Source organism: Ascaphus truei, chromosome 1, assembly GCF_040206685.1.
Source record: "Ascaphus truei isolate aAscTru1 chromosome 1, aAscTru1.hap1, whole genome shotgun sequence".
NCBI classification, from domain to species: Eukaryota; Metazoa; Chordata; class Amphibia; order Anura; family Ascaphidae; genus Ascaphus; species Ascaphus truei.
Genome location: NC_134483.1, coordinates 46,861,814 through 46,876,401, shown reverse-complemented (window position 1 = coordinate 46,876,401; position 14,588 = coordinate 46,861,814). Strand labels below are relative to the sequence as shown.

General features: G+C 45.6%; 1 protein-coding gene across 4 annotated transcripts in view; it reads left to right on the top strand.

Annotated features, from left to right (window-relative positions):
- PDZD2 (PDZ domain containing 2) overlaps positions 1–14,588 on the top strand; it is a 385,311-nt gene that overhangs the window by 370,710 nt on the left and 13 nt on the right. For all 4 annotated transcript variants that reach the window (XM_075587491.1, XM_075587482.1, XM_075587505.1 and 1 more), the window contains one exon: positions 13,210–14,588. This exon is cut by the window's right edge and continues 13 nt beyond it. In XM_075587491.1, the coding sequence (XP_075443606.1) occupies positions 13,210–13,376 (167 nt within the window). In that variant the 3' untranslated portion in view covers positions 13,377–14,588. The remainder of the gene's footprint in view (positions 1–13,209) is intronic.

Below are 14,588 nucleotides of genomic sequence, written 5' to 3'. Positions count from 1 at the left end.
GAGAGAGAGAGACAGCATGGAGAGAGAGAGTGGAGAGAGAGAGAGACAGCATGGAGAGAGAGAGACAGCATGGAGAGAGACAGCATGGAGAGAGAGAGAGACAGCATGGAGAGAGAGAGACAGCGTGGAGAGAGAGAGAGACAGCGTGGAGAGAGAGAGAGACAGCATGGAGAGAGAGACAGCATGGAGAGAGAGAGAGAGAGACAGCATGGAGAGAGAGAGAGAGAGAGAGAGAGACAGCATGGAGAGAGAGAGAGAGAGACAGCATGGAGAGAGAGAGAGAGACAGCATGGAGAGAGAGAGAGAGACAGCATGGAGAGAGAGAGAGAGAGAGCCAGCGTGGAGAGAGAGAGACAGTGTGGAGAGAGAGAGAGAGAGACAGCATGGAGAGAGAGAGAGAGAGAGAGACAGCATGGAGAGAGAGAGAGAGACAGCATGGAGAGAGAGAGAGAGACAGCATGGAGAGAGAGAGAGAGACAGCATGGAGAGAGAGAGAGAGACAGCATGGAGAGAGAGAGAGAGAGAGAGAGACAGCATGGAGAGAGAGAGAGAGAGAGAGACAGCATGGAGAGAGAGAGAGAGAGACAGCATGGAGAGAGAGAGAGAGAGAGAGAGAGACAGCATGGAGAGAGAGAGAGAGAGAGAGAGAGAGAGAGAGAGAGAGAGAGAGAGAGAGCATGGAGAGAGAGAGACAGCATGTAGAAAGAGAGAGACAGCATGGAGAGAGAGAGAGAGACAGCATGGAGAGAGAGAGACAGCATGGGGAGAGAGAGAGACAGCATGGAGAGAGAGAGAGACAGCATGGAGAGAGAGAGAGAGAGAGAGACAGCATGGAGAGAGAGAGAGACAGCATGGAGAGAGAGAGAGAGACAGCATGGAGAGAGAGAGAGAGACAGCATGGAGAGAGAGAGAGAGAGACAGCATGGAGAGAGAGAGAGAGAGAGCCAGCATGGAGGGAGAGAGAGACGGCATGGAGAGAGAGAGAGAGAGACAGCATGGAGAAAGAGAGAAAGACAGCATGGAGAGAGAGAGACAGCATGGAGAGAGAGAGAGAGAGACAGCATGGAGAGAGAGACAGCATGGAGAGAAAGGGGAGAGAGACACAGAATAGGGAGAGAGAGACACAGAATGGGGAGAGAGAGACACACAGAATGGGGAGAGAGAGACACACAGAATGGCGAGAGAGAGAGACACAGAATGGGGAGAGAGAGACAGAATGGGGAGAGAGAGACACACAGAATGGGGAGAGAGACACACAGAATGGGGAGAGAGAGACACACAGAATGGGGAGAGAGAGACACGCAGAATGGGGAGAGAGAGACACACAGAATGGGGAGAGAGAGACACACAGAATGGGGAGAGAGAGAGACACAGAGAATGGGGAGAGAGAGACACAGAGAATAGAGAAGAGAGGCAGAGAATGGGGGGGGGAGAGAGAGAGAGACACAGTGTGTGTGGGGGGGGGAGGGCGGAGAGACATAAAGCGCAGTTGGTGATGTCATTTGTTTTATAACTATTTTTTTTAATGTGTCCTGGTTTTTACTTTTGTAAATCTGGTCACAATATCACTAGTGTAATCAAAATGGGCACCAAATTTGAGGTTATTTCAGCAAGGTGGCACACCTCTCATAACAAAGATTGTTCCGTTTGAAGGAACACCTTTATTTGCCTTGAATGGTTAGAGTGAGTATGTTACTAGGAGATCAGGAAGACTTACATGCTAATCTTCAAACTTCAGGTTTATTCAGATAGGACACCATGGAATAGCTTTTAAATAAACAACTTTTGATTCAATGCAGTTGCCTGATACACTGACATTGACATGAAACATTACCTATGTACTCCCATGATGGTGCAGAGTTCTTGTTATATGGCTCTATAGAGTTTTAATGCATCTTACTCCTAAAGTCTAATTTTGCAACATCTTTTTCTTGCATTTTCAATATGAATGTTCTTTCAGCCGCAAAGTGAATATGTTGAAACTGGGAACTCTAGTAAATTATATATTGAGTTACGAGAGGTGTGCAAGCCCCACTTCTTCACAGTCTGCATTTGACACATTTTAGAACTCTAGGGTCCTGTAAAACACATTGTTACAAGCCAACTGAGGGTGGTAACAAATCCTCTCGTTTCTGCTCCAGTGAAATGTAAATATGAGCTAGCAGGGTCTTTCCCCCCCTTTTCTATATTAAGTCAATACCTTGTCTCTACTTACAGTAGGAACATAAGTTTTTTGGACCCTTGCAGCCTAAAGCTGCCGTTCAAGCAATATCCTACGTGTTAAAAAAAAAAAAAAAAACTGACTTCTGTACTATGAGAAAATACTTGTAGCATTTAAAAATATATATATTTTTTTTAATGTATTCTGGCACAACCCTTTTGCCCTCTCTAGCAGTGAACCAATTGTATCTAGTGCCTACCTGGTCACATGATCTTGCGCACACAATTTAGCATCTTGGGTACTCTTACTGTATGCAGCACTAACAGTGATCTAAAGAACACCCGAGCCGAATCTTCAGCAATCGATTACAGGAGAACTGATCGGTCGGCAATTTGGCTAATCACTTGTCAGTTTGCAGATTGTATTGATGCGCATATTGAATGTCGCTGTCGGCGGCCCTGCACAAACGATTTTAAGGAAATACAAATATTAACTACAACTGTTTTTAATCCTTTAGCTGACAGAGAGGCCTGAAACACATTGTCAGGCAGCAGAGGGGTTAAATGTAAAATATCACAAGGCTATTCAACATATGAGAACCCATCCCTACAAATCCTTTTGTACTGTAACTCCTGCAGCTCTGGGAGGGGCAGAGGTAGCGACCATACAATTCCTCCGTAATTCACAGGCTGCTCAGGTGAGACTAATTGTCTGTAATGCAGCCCAACGTTTAATTAAGGGAGAGGCAGGTTTCTGTATCTGAAACACCGGTTTGTTGCCCTTCTTCCCCTCTTGTCACTTTTAATGCCCGGGCCTGTAACTCTCCTCTAACCACAGCAACCTGAGGACAATTCTGCTCAGGAAAGTAAGGCCAGGTCAGGTAGAAGCCGTAAGAAAGCTCAGAAATCCCGCCCTGGAGCACCCGAGATCTATAATGGGAATTGTAACAAAGGTGCCCAGTGTTGTGAATCAATGTGATATTTTCACGCCATTGCTGTGTGCCGGTGTAGGAGTTATCAGCATGGCATCATGTCAGAGTATGACATGGGAACACTATTATACTATATACTATACTATACACTATTTGTCTTATATTTCCAGCTGCAGAAAGAAGCCCGAGTCTTGTTGCACACAATGATTTCCATTTTGTAACTCTTTGGGGGGGTTTTCCCATCCTAATCACGTGTTCTTTTTTCAAATATTCCTGCTGTTCTATTGCAGAGTGTGGATTTTTATATGTAGGAACCAGTGTTCATTATCCTAGTAACACTTGATGCCTATTGCATTAGAAATCACCATTTCTTGCATTTACCTAACATGGGCACAATCTCGTTTCAACCATTTTAGCTAACTCTTTTTTCCAGGACGGCTCCCTTATTATTGGATGTAACATGTCTCATGTTACTACTCTCACTCTCTCTGTTTAATATCCTCTACACCCAATGAAAGCCACTGAGGAATAGGACCTTTCACGTGTTAGTCCAATGCTCATTGACTACCCGGCCAAAAGCATGTTATACTTATTCCGAGGAATCTGTTACTGTACTTTTTTGAGTCAGGCTTTTGTGCCTCATTTTGAAAACCTTTGAAACATATCTTATTAAATAAACAGGTCATGTCACACAGTGTTATACTATGTACCAAGGGCCATATTTACCAGGCAATGCTATTCCACAAGACACTTTCTAGTGCCGGCAGACATTTTATGGACCACTTGAATTGTCCATGTGGTATATTCCAGTGATGGAAAGTACATTGTGGAATAGAATGTCTTAGTAAATATGTGTCAAAGTGCTATAACTTGCTAATTGCAAATCCGGTATATTTTCTTAAGTGGGACAAGTTATGTTACCCTTTAAATGTAGAATCCAAATCAGAATAATGCATTGTCTACTGCTTCCCTGTCTATATTGATGTTTTACTGCCACCTGGTGGTTAAATACCAACATTTGAATGAATATGATACAAGTGTAGCCAGCCTCATTGTTCCCACGAGATAACACAACATATCCCACCAGAGATAACAATAAAGTTTGCTACATCTGTATTTATTGAACAAAGTACAGTATAGCACTTAATGTTTCTAGTTTAATACAGGCATGGGGAATGATTCATGTACGTGTAATATATATATATATATAAAATAAAAAAATAAATAGATAATACCGTTCTGTGGCTAACGAAATGCTTTTATTTGTGCAAGCTTTCGAGATACACTGATCTCTTTTTCCGGCTTTGTAACATCGCCGGAAGAAGAGATCAGTGTATCTTGAAAGCTCGCACAAATAAAAGCATTTCGTTAGCCACAGAACGGTATCGTCTATTTATTTTTTGATTATTGAAGCTCGGCTAACACGGTACTGATACCTCTACATATATATATATCTATATATATATAGATATATAGATATATATATCTATATATACACGTGTTTGTGTGTGTGTGTGTGTGTGTATATGTTAATAAATATATATATGTATGTAAGTTGGTTTTGGACATAGTAGAATGTGACTCTATACGTCCCTATTTAATATGCTGTGAAGCCCCCCCCCCTTACATTTAAATGAATATACTGTACTGTAGTTGAAATCTTTCCAAGCAAAGAGAAGACACCTTCACCGCATATTAATGGTGCAACCCCTCCTAGATTAGTGTCCCAAAATCCAAAATATACTAATGACAGTGACATGTTTAAGAGGTTATATCTGGGTGATTGATGCCCTCTTTTTTGCCAAAATCTGACACCCATAGCTATTTTTAAATATGTGTTAGTTATTATGTAAACATAGCAAGCCGAGACTCAGGGGGGGTGGGGCTTGGGGGGAGAGGGTGACAGGCAAATCTCCCCCTTACCCTAGTGTCTCTCTGATCCGGTCAGATTTGGGTAATAAAGAAGGTCCTTCATTAACACACATTTATTCAGAGGACCCTAAGTAATGCACTTTGTAATTCAATAGATTGAATGGCTACTTTAACCACAAAAGGTTTTACTATAGAAAGTTAAACATTTCAAAATACTTAAATAAAAGCTTTGGTGGGTTTTCACTATCTTTATATCATTTATTTTGGTGATGAGACTATTTGCTCTCAAAACTGTATCTGAATTTTTTTGTCCATTGTTTGTTTGAATAGTAATTATGAAGCCATCACTATTCAAACAGATAAACATAAGTCTGTGTGACGAGGTTGGCGGCTTGAATCATGTTTTGATCGAAGGATGCAACCAAATGACTCCTTTGTTACACAGACTTGGGTTCTGAATGTAAACATGTCACTAGTATATTTGAGCCCAAATTGGTAGGAGCGCAGGATCTGTTCTTTTGTTTTCCATAAATGTAAGGCCAATCCTTTTACTAGCAGCGTACTTCAAAAAGGGAGGAGCGCAGGTAACATGTACAGATAAACATGAGTAGCCAGGGTTGCCACCTCTCCGGGTTTGACCCGGAGACTCCGGGTTTCCGGCACTTACCTCTGGGCTACGGGTTGCCGTTGTCAATTTCCGGGTGGTGGCGCGGTGCGGCGGCCTCTCCCGGCATCCTGCTGCAATTCCCCCTCCAACTGCAATGTACATGGCTGTGCGGCGTCAAATGACGGCGCGTTGCCATGGCAACCGGACACTACGTGACGCTACGCGGCGGCATGTTGCCATGGCAACGCAGCACCACATATCATCATGATGTCACTTAGCGTCCGATTGCCATGGCAACGCGCCATCATTTGACGCCGCACAGCCATGTTCGCGCTAGTTGGAGGGAGAATTGCAGCAGGATGCCGGGAGACGCCACCGCGCCGCGCCAAGTAAGGGATTTTTCCCCCTCCGGGTTGGCCTTCAGAAGAAGGAGGTAACCCTGTAAGTAGCTGATATACTTGAATTCAGCAGACTGGAGAAGAGCTGAACATTTAAATTTTTTATTAAGGATTGAAATGAGTAAAACGGTTACTTCAAGTGTGATTGAATCTTTTTGAGGAAACCCTGTGTGGCAGGACGGCCTGTAGCCGAGGTCAGGGAACAGTCCACACGTATAGTTTCAGGATAAATAAAAACGTTCAGTGGCTTTATTTCTCCACAGTAACATAACATGCGGGTACACTGTCCCTTTAACAGAATAAATCCTGCTCCACTTTGGGAGAAAAACTGACTAATAACACAGCAGACCTATCTAGCAGGCTGGCTGGCTAAACCAGAACCAAACCATAAGGGTACTTTAAGCAGTCAGTAAACAAATGAATAATCCTTAATTTAGTTGAAGTAGTCTTTGGTGAAATCTCTCTGGCTAAGGGCTCACGCAGCATTGTGCTTCTCTCTCTCTCTCTCTCTCTGGCAGCTACTGCCAGTCACATGATCCTTTATCTACCTTGCTGGCTCTCAGGTGTCAGCTAAAGAGTTCTGATTTCCTAACTTCCACCTGAGTTAACCCTTATGAGTGCTGCATGAAGCACTCAGACATATGTCTCCCAGGCGTAACTGATAGGAGTTGACTTCACTCAGTCACATACCTCCCCTGTTTGTGTGTGGCTAGTGTCCCACACGGCTGAAGCCCGACCCTCCACTCCTTCCCTTGACAAAAAATCAGCATTTCCATGGTCCTTTCCAGGTCTATGCTGAATATTAAAAGAGAATGGTTGGAGGGCAATATACCACCTGGTCAACCTTGGATTTGTGTCCTTCATGGTGTTTAACCACTTCAAGGGTGCATGGTCAGTGACCAGGGTGAAGTGTACTCCGGCGACATAATGTCTCAAGGCCTCAATTGCCCATTTTACAGCGAGGCACTCCTTCTCAATAACGGAATACCTCACTTCCCTTGGGAACAGCTTCCGGCTGATGAACAGTATGGGGTGTTCAACACCATCAAATTGCTGAGACAGCACTACTCCCAGTCCTACCTCTGAGGCATCCGTCTGGATGATGAAGGGCTCTTTAAAATCTGGGCTCCGAAGAGCGGGGCCCTCTGACAGGCACTTTTTTAGCATGTCAAAGGCGTCTTGGCACTCCCAAGACCATTTAACTTGGGTCGGGGCACTCTTTTTTCTCAGATCTGTTAGGGGTGCAGATATTTCTGAAAAATTGGGGATAAACCGCCTGTAATACCCTGCTAACCCCAAAAGGGAGCGGACCTGTGTCTTTGTCTGTGGGGTGGGGACTTCCTTTATGGCGGCCACCTTGCTAGCTAGTGGCCTTACTATCCCTCCCCCAACGGCATAGCCCAAGTACTTTGTAGTGGATTTACCCAGGGCACATTTTTTTGGATTTGCAGTGAGCCCTGCTTCTCTTAAGGACGTTAGGACTGCCCTTAACCTTTTTATATGAGACTGCCAGTGTCTGCTATAGATGACAATGTCATCCAAGTAGGCCGCGGCATATGCCCTATGGGGTCGTAGTACCTTGTCCATTAACCTTTGGAACGTGGCTGGAGCCCCATGTAACCCATAGTGACGAATTGGTATAAACCGAGAGGGGTGGCGAAGGCAGTTTTGCATTTGGATTCTTCCGCTAGAGGTATCTGCCAATATCCTTTCGTGAGATCTAGGGTGGAGATATACTCTGCTTTACCAAGCGAATCAAGCAATTCATCCACCCTAGGCATTGGATATGCATCAAATCTGGATACAGCATTTACCTTTCGCAGATCCACGCAAAACCTCACCTTCTCATCTGGTTTAGGGACCAACACGATAGGGCTACACCATTCGCTGTGGGACTCCTCGATCACGCCCAATTCCAACATGTCTATTATCTCCCTCTCTACCAGGTCTTTTCGGCCCTCTGGCAATCTATAGGGACGGGACCGTACTTTTACGCCAGGTTCTGTCTCAATCCTATGGGACACTAAATCAGTCTGCCCTGGCAGCTCAGAAAAAACATCTGGGAACTGGTCACATACATCAAGTAGGTCTGACCTTTGTTCCGTTGTTAACTGCTCTCCCATGGGAACCTGATGGTCAGTGTACGTACTACCCTTTGGAAGCTTTGGACCCAAATCCGTCTCTCCTTCCCGAGGGTGAATGAACAGCGATCTCATAGTTTTCCAGGGTTTCAGGAGGTTCACGTGGTAGATTTATTTACCCTTCCTGGACCCTGGTTGAGAGATCTCATAGTTCACCTCCCCGGTGCGGCGGAGAACTTGGAAAGGACCCTGTCACTTCGCAAGGAGTTTACTCTCTGATGTCGGTAGTAGTAGCATCACTTGGTCCCCAGGTTGGAAGACCCTCAAGCGAGCATTTTGGTTGTACTGCCTCTCTTGACGTTCTTGAGCAGATTTGAGGTTTTCCTTCGCAAACCGACCTATCATGTCTAGGCGGTTTCTAAGGTCTATGACATACTGAAGGGTATTCTTGGAGGGGGAGGGCTCCTCCTCCCAGGATTCCTTCAGTAGGTTGAGAATACCCCGAGGTTGGCGTCCATATAGGAGCTCAAACGGGGAGAAGCCTGTGGATGATTGGGGAACTTCTCGTACCGCAAACAACAGGAAAGGGAGAAGTTCATCCCAAGCTGGCTTTTCAGTGTCCACAAACTTCCTAAGCATAGTTTTTAAAGTACGGTTAAACCTCTCTACCAATCCATCAGTCTGAGGATGGTAGACCGCGGTCCGGACGGATTTTACCTCCAATAACTTCAGGACATCCTGCATTAACTTTGCCATGAAATTTGTTCCCTGGTCAGTTAACATTACTTGGGGAAGTCCTACCCTAGAAAACAGTTCTAACAGCCTGTGAGCAACCTGTTTAGCAGTGGCTGATCTCAGAGGAAAGGCCTCAGGATATCTGGTGGCATAATCAACAACAACGAGTATAAATTTATGTCCCTTCACAGAGGGTTCTAAAGGTCCGACCAGATCTACCCCAATTCTCTCGAATGGGACGGCTACCAAGGGCAGAGGAACCAAAGGAGCCGGCTTCTGTCCTTTTTGGCTAGTTAACTGGCATTCAGGACATGTCTCACATAGTTTCATGATGTCACCATGTATGCCTGGCCAGTAAAACCGGGACGAGATGCGGTCCGTGGTCTTATCTCTGCCCAAATGACCACCCCATGGGAGAGTATGGGCTAGGGTAAACACTGTTTTAATCAACCCTTTAGGGACTAGCATCTGTCGAATGACCTCCCCTGTTTGTGTAACCTTATTCACACAATATAGTATGTCATTCAACAGTTCAAAATGTGGAAACACTTTTACACCTTGTTCATCTATTATCTTTTTGTTGACCTGTACCACCTTCTCATATTGTCTAGCCATCAGCTGGGTCCTCCTTCTGCCTCTGACGGAAGTCAGGAAGATCCAGGTCTGGAAACACTCCCGTATTTATCTGTTCCCCCACCCTTGTCATCCCCGGCCATGACCTGCAGTCCTTTGGGCTGACTAATGTTACCAAAAGTCCCAGCCTTTCTTAACCAGTCCTCTTTTTCCGCACGTCTCTGTTTACGTGTCTTTGGGACATGGTGTCTATGGGGGAAAATCTCTGGGGAAAAAGGGAACAAGTCTCCGGGCTTCTCCGGTACCAGATAAGTAGGCTCCGTAGGAGTAGGGGCCAACAATGTTTCGAGGTAGGGCCAGTCTCGGCCAAGTAGAACAGGAGCAGGTAGCCAGGGAGCAACTCCCACTAGTAGGCTAGCCTCTTGATCCTGGATACGCAGTGTAACGTTCGACGTCGGGTATCTCTTTGTATCCCTATGGATACACTCGATATTCCAAGGAGAGTCATAAGATAGTCTATTGCTTGGAATTAGGCCCTCTAGGATCAGGGTTTTTCCAGAGCCCGAGTCCAGCATGGCGTTTACTTTTGTCCCCTCCAGAGATGCTGGGACTAACCACGGATTGTAGTCCCCTCGGAGACAAGCTGTGGCAGTGGTTCTGCCATATGAACAGTCCATTTCCTCATCTCCAGAGTCCGCAAACTCGGTCGTCCGCGGAAGCTCTCGACGGGGCTCGGTGTTTGGACCTCTCCGCTGTTGGATGGGGTCCTCCCTTCTGGTTGGTGGGGTTATCCTCTCCACCGGGTGGGTGACAGGAGTCCAGGTTCTCGGGGAATACTGTGGGTGGCGGCCTCCCTTGAGTGATCCAGTGGCCTCAGACCCAGGACGGGCGTCTCTGCGGGAGTTTGTACCAGGAACCCTCCGAGATGGGAAAGGGTCTTCCGATCGAGTTGACGGGATCTCCCGAGCTGGCGGGTTGTAGACCCCTCGATTGTCTGCTCTCCTGCCTCTAGTATCACCGGAAGCAACTGGTGTTTGCACCGGCCGTTCCCAGCTATCCTGTTGGGTGTCGTCGCCAAGGAAGTTTTCCACCAAGCGGACCGCTGAATCCAGGGAAAATGCAGCGTGTCTTTTTACCCAGGAGCGGGAGGAGGGGGGCAGTTTCTGTATGAACTGCTTGAGCACAAACTGTTCAAGGATCTCTGCCTTGTCATGTTTTTCCGGTTGTATCCACCTGGCACATAAGTCTACTAAGCGGTGGGCTACGACCCGGGGTCTGTCTCGGTTTGTATATTTGACTGTCCGGAACCGCTGTCGGTAGGTCTCTGGCGTGAGGCGTAGGCGATCCAGAATAGCAGCCTTTAGTTTCTGATAGTCCATGGCCTCGTCCGCTGGAAGAGCCTGGTAGGCTGCCTGAGCTTCCCCTATGAGGAGTGGAGCCAGAGTCATTACCCAGCGATCAACTGTCCAGCCGTGGGCCGTGGCTACCCTTTCAAACGTGAGGAGAAATGCCTCTGGGTCTTCGTTTGGCTTCATTTTAGGCAGCATCACCGGTGGGTTATTTGGAATGCCTGGTCTGCCTGGGGTTGGGCCTTCGACCAGCAGTTGGAGTAGCTTTTCCTCTCGCCGGGCCTGTTGCTCATCTTGCTGAGCTTGTCGCTCAGCTTGCTGGGCTTGTCGCTCAGCTTGCTGGGCTTGTCGCTCATCTTGCTGGGCTTGTCGCTCTGCTTGCTTCTCTGCTAGCTGGAGCTGTTGCTCAAGGAACTGAGAAAAAAATTTCTCCATTTTTTCCATTTTTTTTTTTGTGTGGCCCTTCAGATACAGGGGCCGTCCGACATCCCACTTCTGACACCACCTGTGGCAGGACGGCCTGTAGCCGAGGTCAGGGAACAGTCCACACGCATAGTTTCAGGATAAATAAAAACGTTCAGTGGCTTTATTTCTCCATAGTAACATAACATGCGGGTACACTGTCCCTTTAACAAAATAAATCCTGCTCCACTTTGGGAGAAAAACTGACTAATAACACAGCAGACCTATCTAGCAGGCTGGCTGGCTAAACCAGAACCAAGCCATAAGGGTACTTTAAGCAGTCAGTAAACAAATGAATAATCCTTAATTTAGTTGAAGTAGTCTTTGGTGAAATCTCTCTGGCTAAGGGCTCACGCAGCATTGTGCTTCTCTCTCTCTCTCTCTCTCTGGCAGCTACTGCCAGTCACATGATCCTTTATCTACCTTGCTGGCTCTCAGGTGTCAGCTAAAGAGTTCTGATTTCCTAACTTCCACCTGAGTTAACCCTTATGAGTGCTGCATGAAGCACTCAGACATATGTCTCCCAGGCGTAACTGATAGGAGTTGACTTCACTCAGTCACATACCTCCCCTGTTTGTGTGTGGCTAGTGTCCCACATGGCTGAAGCCTGACCCTCCACTCCTTCCCTTGATAAAAAATCAGCATTTCCATGGTCCTTTCCAGGTCTATGCTGAATATCAAAAGAGAATGGTTGGAGGGCAATATACCACCTGGTCAACCTTGGATTTGTGTCCTTCATGGTGTTTAACCACTTCAAGGGTGCATGGTCAGTGACCAGGGTGAAGTGTACTCCGGCGACATAATGTCTCAAGGCCTCAATTGCCCATTTTACAGCGAGGCACTCCTTCTCAATAACGGAATACCTCACTTCCCTTGGGAACAGCTTCCGGCTGATGAACAGTATGGGGTGTTCAACACCATCAAATTGCTGAGACAGCACTGCTCCCAGTCCTGAGTTAACCCTTATGAGTGCTGGATGAAGCACTCAGACATATGTCTCCCAGGCGTAACTGATAGGAGTTGACTTCACTCTGTCACACCATGTTTGACCTGCTACATGTGACTGCCCCATTAAGACCTGTCCCACCTATGACCAAAAGGAACTAATGGCAGAGGCATGTTCAATGGGTTAAATGTGCAGATTGGCACCTTTTAAAAATATATATTTTCAAATATTTGTTTAGACTTTTAATATTTCCATGGTAACCAAAAGCTCTTGACGGGTTTTACCATTTTTTTGCTATTTGATTTTTTTGACTATTTTGTGAATTGGATTTGCATTGTTTCTCGCTTTGTTCTTTGGTTGTAAAATAATTATGGTAGAACCATTAGCCAAAAATCAAGATAAGGTTGGGATTACATAGGATCTGGAGAAAATAACTGGTATTGTTTTTTTCACATGAAATTAATGAGTATAACATTTCCTTTAAGGGGGATTGGTTCTCTCAAACCTATTACATTGATCTTTTGTGTGTTTGTAAAAATGGGGGCATCAATGATATTGGTATATAAAAAGTATGGGGTATAGGCAGCACTGAATTGGGGCAAGATACTGTATGACTAGTGAAATGTTCTAGTGGTGCGCGGGAACAATGAAGGGATCCTAACCCTCCTACACAATAATCTAGAAACTGGGGTTGGGGGGGTGGATTTGTTACACATTTGTTGTACTGTCGTTTATTTTGAGTGTATTGTATTGTATGTCTTTATATAGCGCCATAAATGTACATAGCGCTTCACAGTAGTAATACATATCATATAAATAACAAATAATGTAAATCAGGTCATGGGAATAAGTGCTTCAGACATAAAAGTAACATTAAGGAAGAGGAGTCCCTGCTCCGAGGAGCCTACAACCCACCCCTCCTTTTTTTAACGATATTGGTATAGAAAACGGGTGCTCAAAAATGTAGATTGTAAATGAGATGGTCACTAGATGTGTACATGAACCTTAAAAAAAAACAAAACAAAAAAACCCTAAGAATATCTCCAATATGGTTCTTGTTTCCAATATTGACTATATCACTGTTTTGCCAACAGGTGGTGCTGCTGAGCAGGCTGGGAAAATAGAAGCCGGCGATGAACTGATTGCCATTGGTGGAAAGCCTTTGGTAGGCCTCATGCATTACGACGCCTGGAATATCATTAAAGCTGCTCCTGAAGGACCTGTTCAGCTATTACTCAGAAAGCATCGGACTGCAGTGTGATAACCATACACAATGCACTTGATATCCCACGCAGTCTTACGGAAAGCAGTTGTCAGCCTGAGTTAGAATAGCGGTCGATTCTTTGCAGTAGAGCAGAATTCTCCTAAACATGACATGATGCTCACAGACCATACTAATCCTTTCCAGCAGACATCCTCTGATTAATAATTCTAGCAACACGTTGCAGTTGCTGTTCAATTGTTATTACAGCTTTAAAACATGCGGGATTGAGTTGGAGGAGATAAAGTGCATTTTGCCTTGATTTGAAACTTATTGCAGCTGAGCGCTCCAACAATTTGTAACCCTTGCTGTGTTACGTGATCGATGAGCATTATCCGTGCCACTCCGTGACCGGGCTGGAATCTCATCTTGACTTTTATGTGCTGGATGTCAGATTATCATGCAACTACTATGAACAACATGCATATTACATGTGCAGATAGTGCCAGATATCTCCCGCACTAAGAATGGACTTACCAGCCTGTTACATACTGGACTTAAGCCCCGTACAGTGTAGCGTGAAGTAGAGTAACCATGTAGAAATGTGCAAACATTACTTTTATTTTAATCAATCTGCAATTTCTTTTCACAATTTTCAGAAATCGCGCAACATTTCATGGGTGTTTTTTATGGGAGAGAGGGGCGGGGTGGGAGGGGAAAGCTCAAAATGAAGGTGTGTTCATCATTGCATTAGTAAATAATGTTACATCATCAATGTTACTGGACCTGCATCCTGGTCATTGACCCCCCCTGAAATATTTTGTGGGAGAAATGCCGTTTCATTCCACATTTCTGCTTCTTGCAACAAGTGGCCGAATTCGTCCAGTTTGCAAGGTGTTGGGCAACGTTCGCACTGCTCTATCACAATAGTAATTAACACTGCATCAACTTCCACCCGAGTGAGGAAACTGTGTGTCACCCGGCTGCAGGCTGCATTGCATGGGGTGTGAGCGTCATCCACGTGCAGATCTGTGGGGGCACTGTGGTCAAAACTGCCACCGCGTCCGATCACCTCGCCGCAGCAACTCCAGACGCTGACATTTTTGGGTATACTTTCTCACACGCAAGAGAGAACCTGCCGCAAATGCAGACATCTCTGATATGGGGGAACGGGCGAAAGGCAATGTTTTAGAGCTTTACCCATTGCTCTGCTAGTGTAGGCTGCACTGCATTTATCCATTTGCTGCCAAGGCCAAAGGGGGAGCCGGCAAT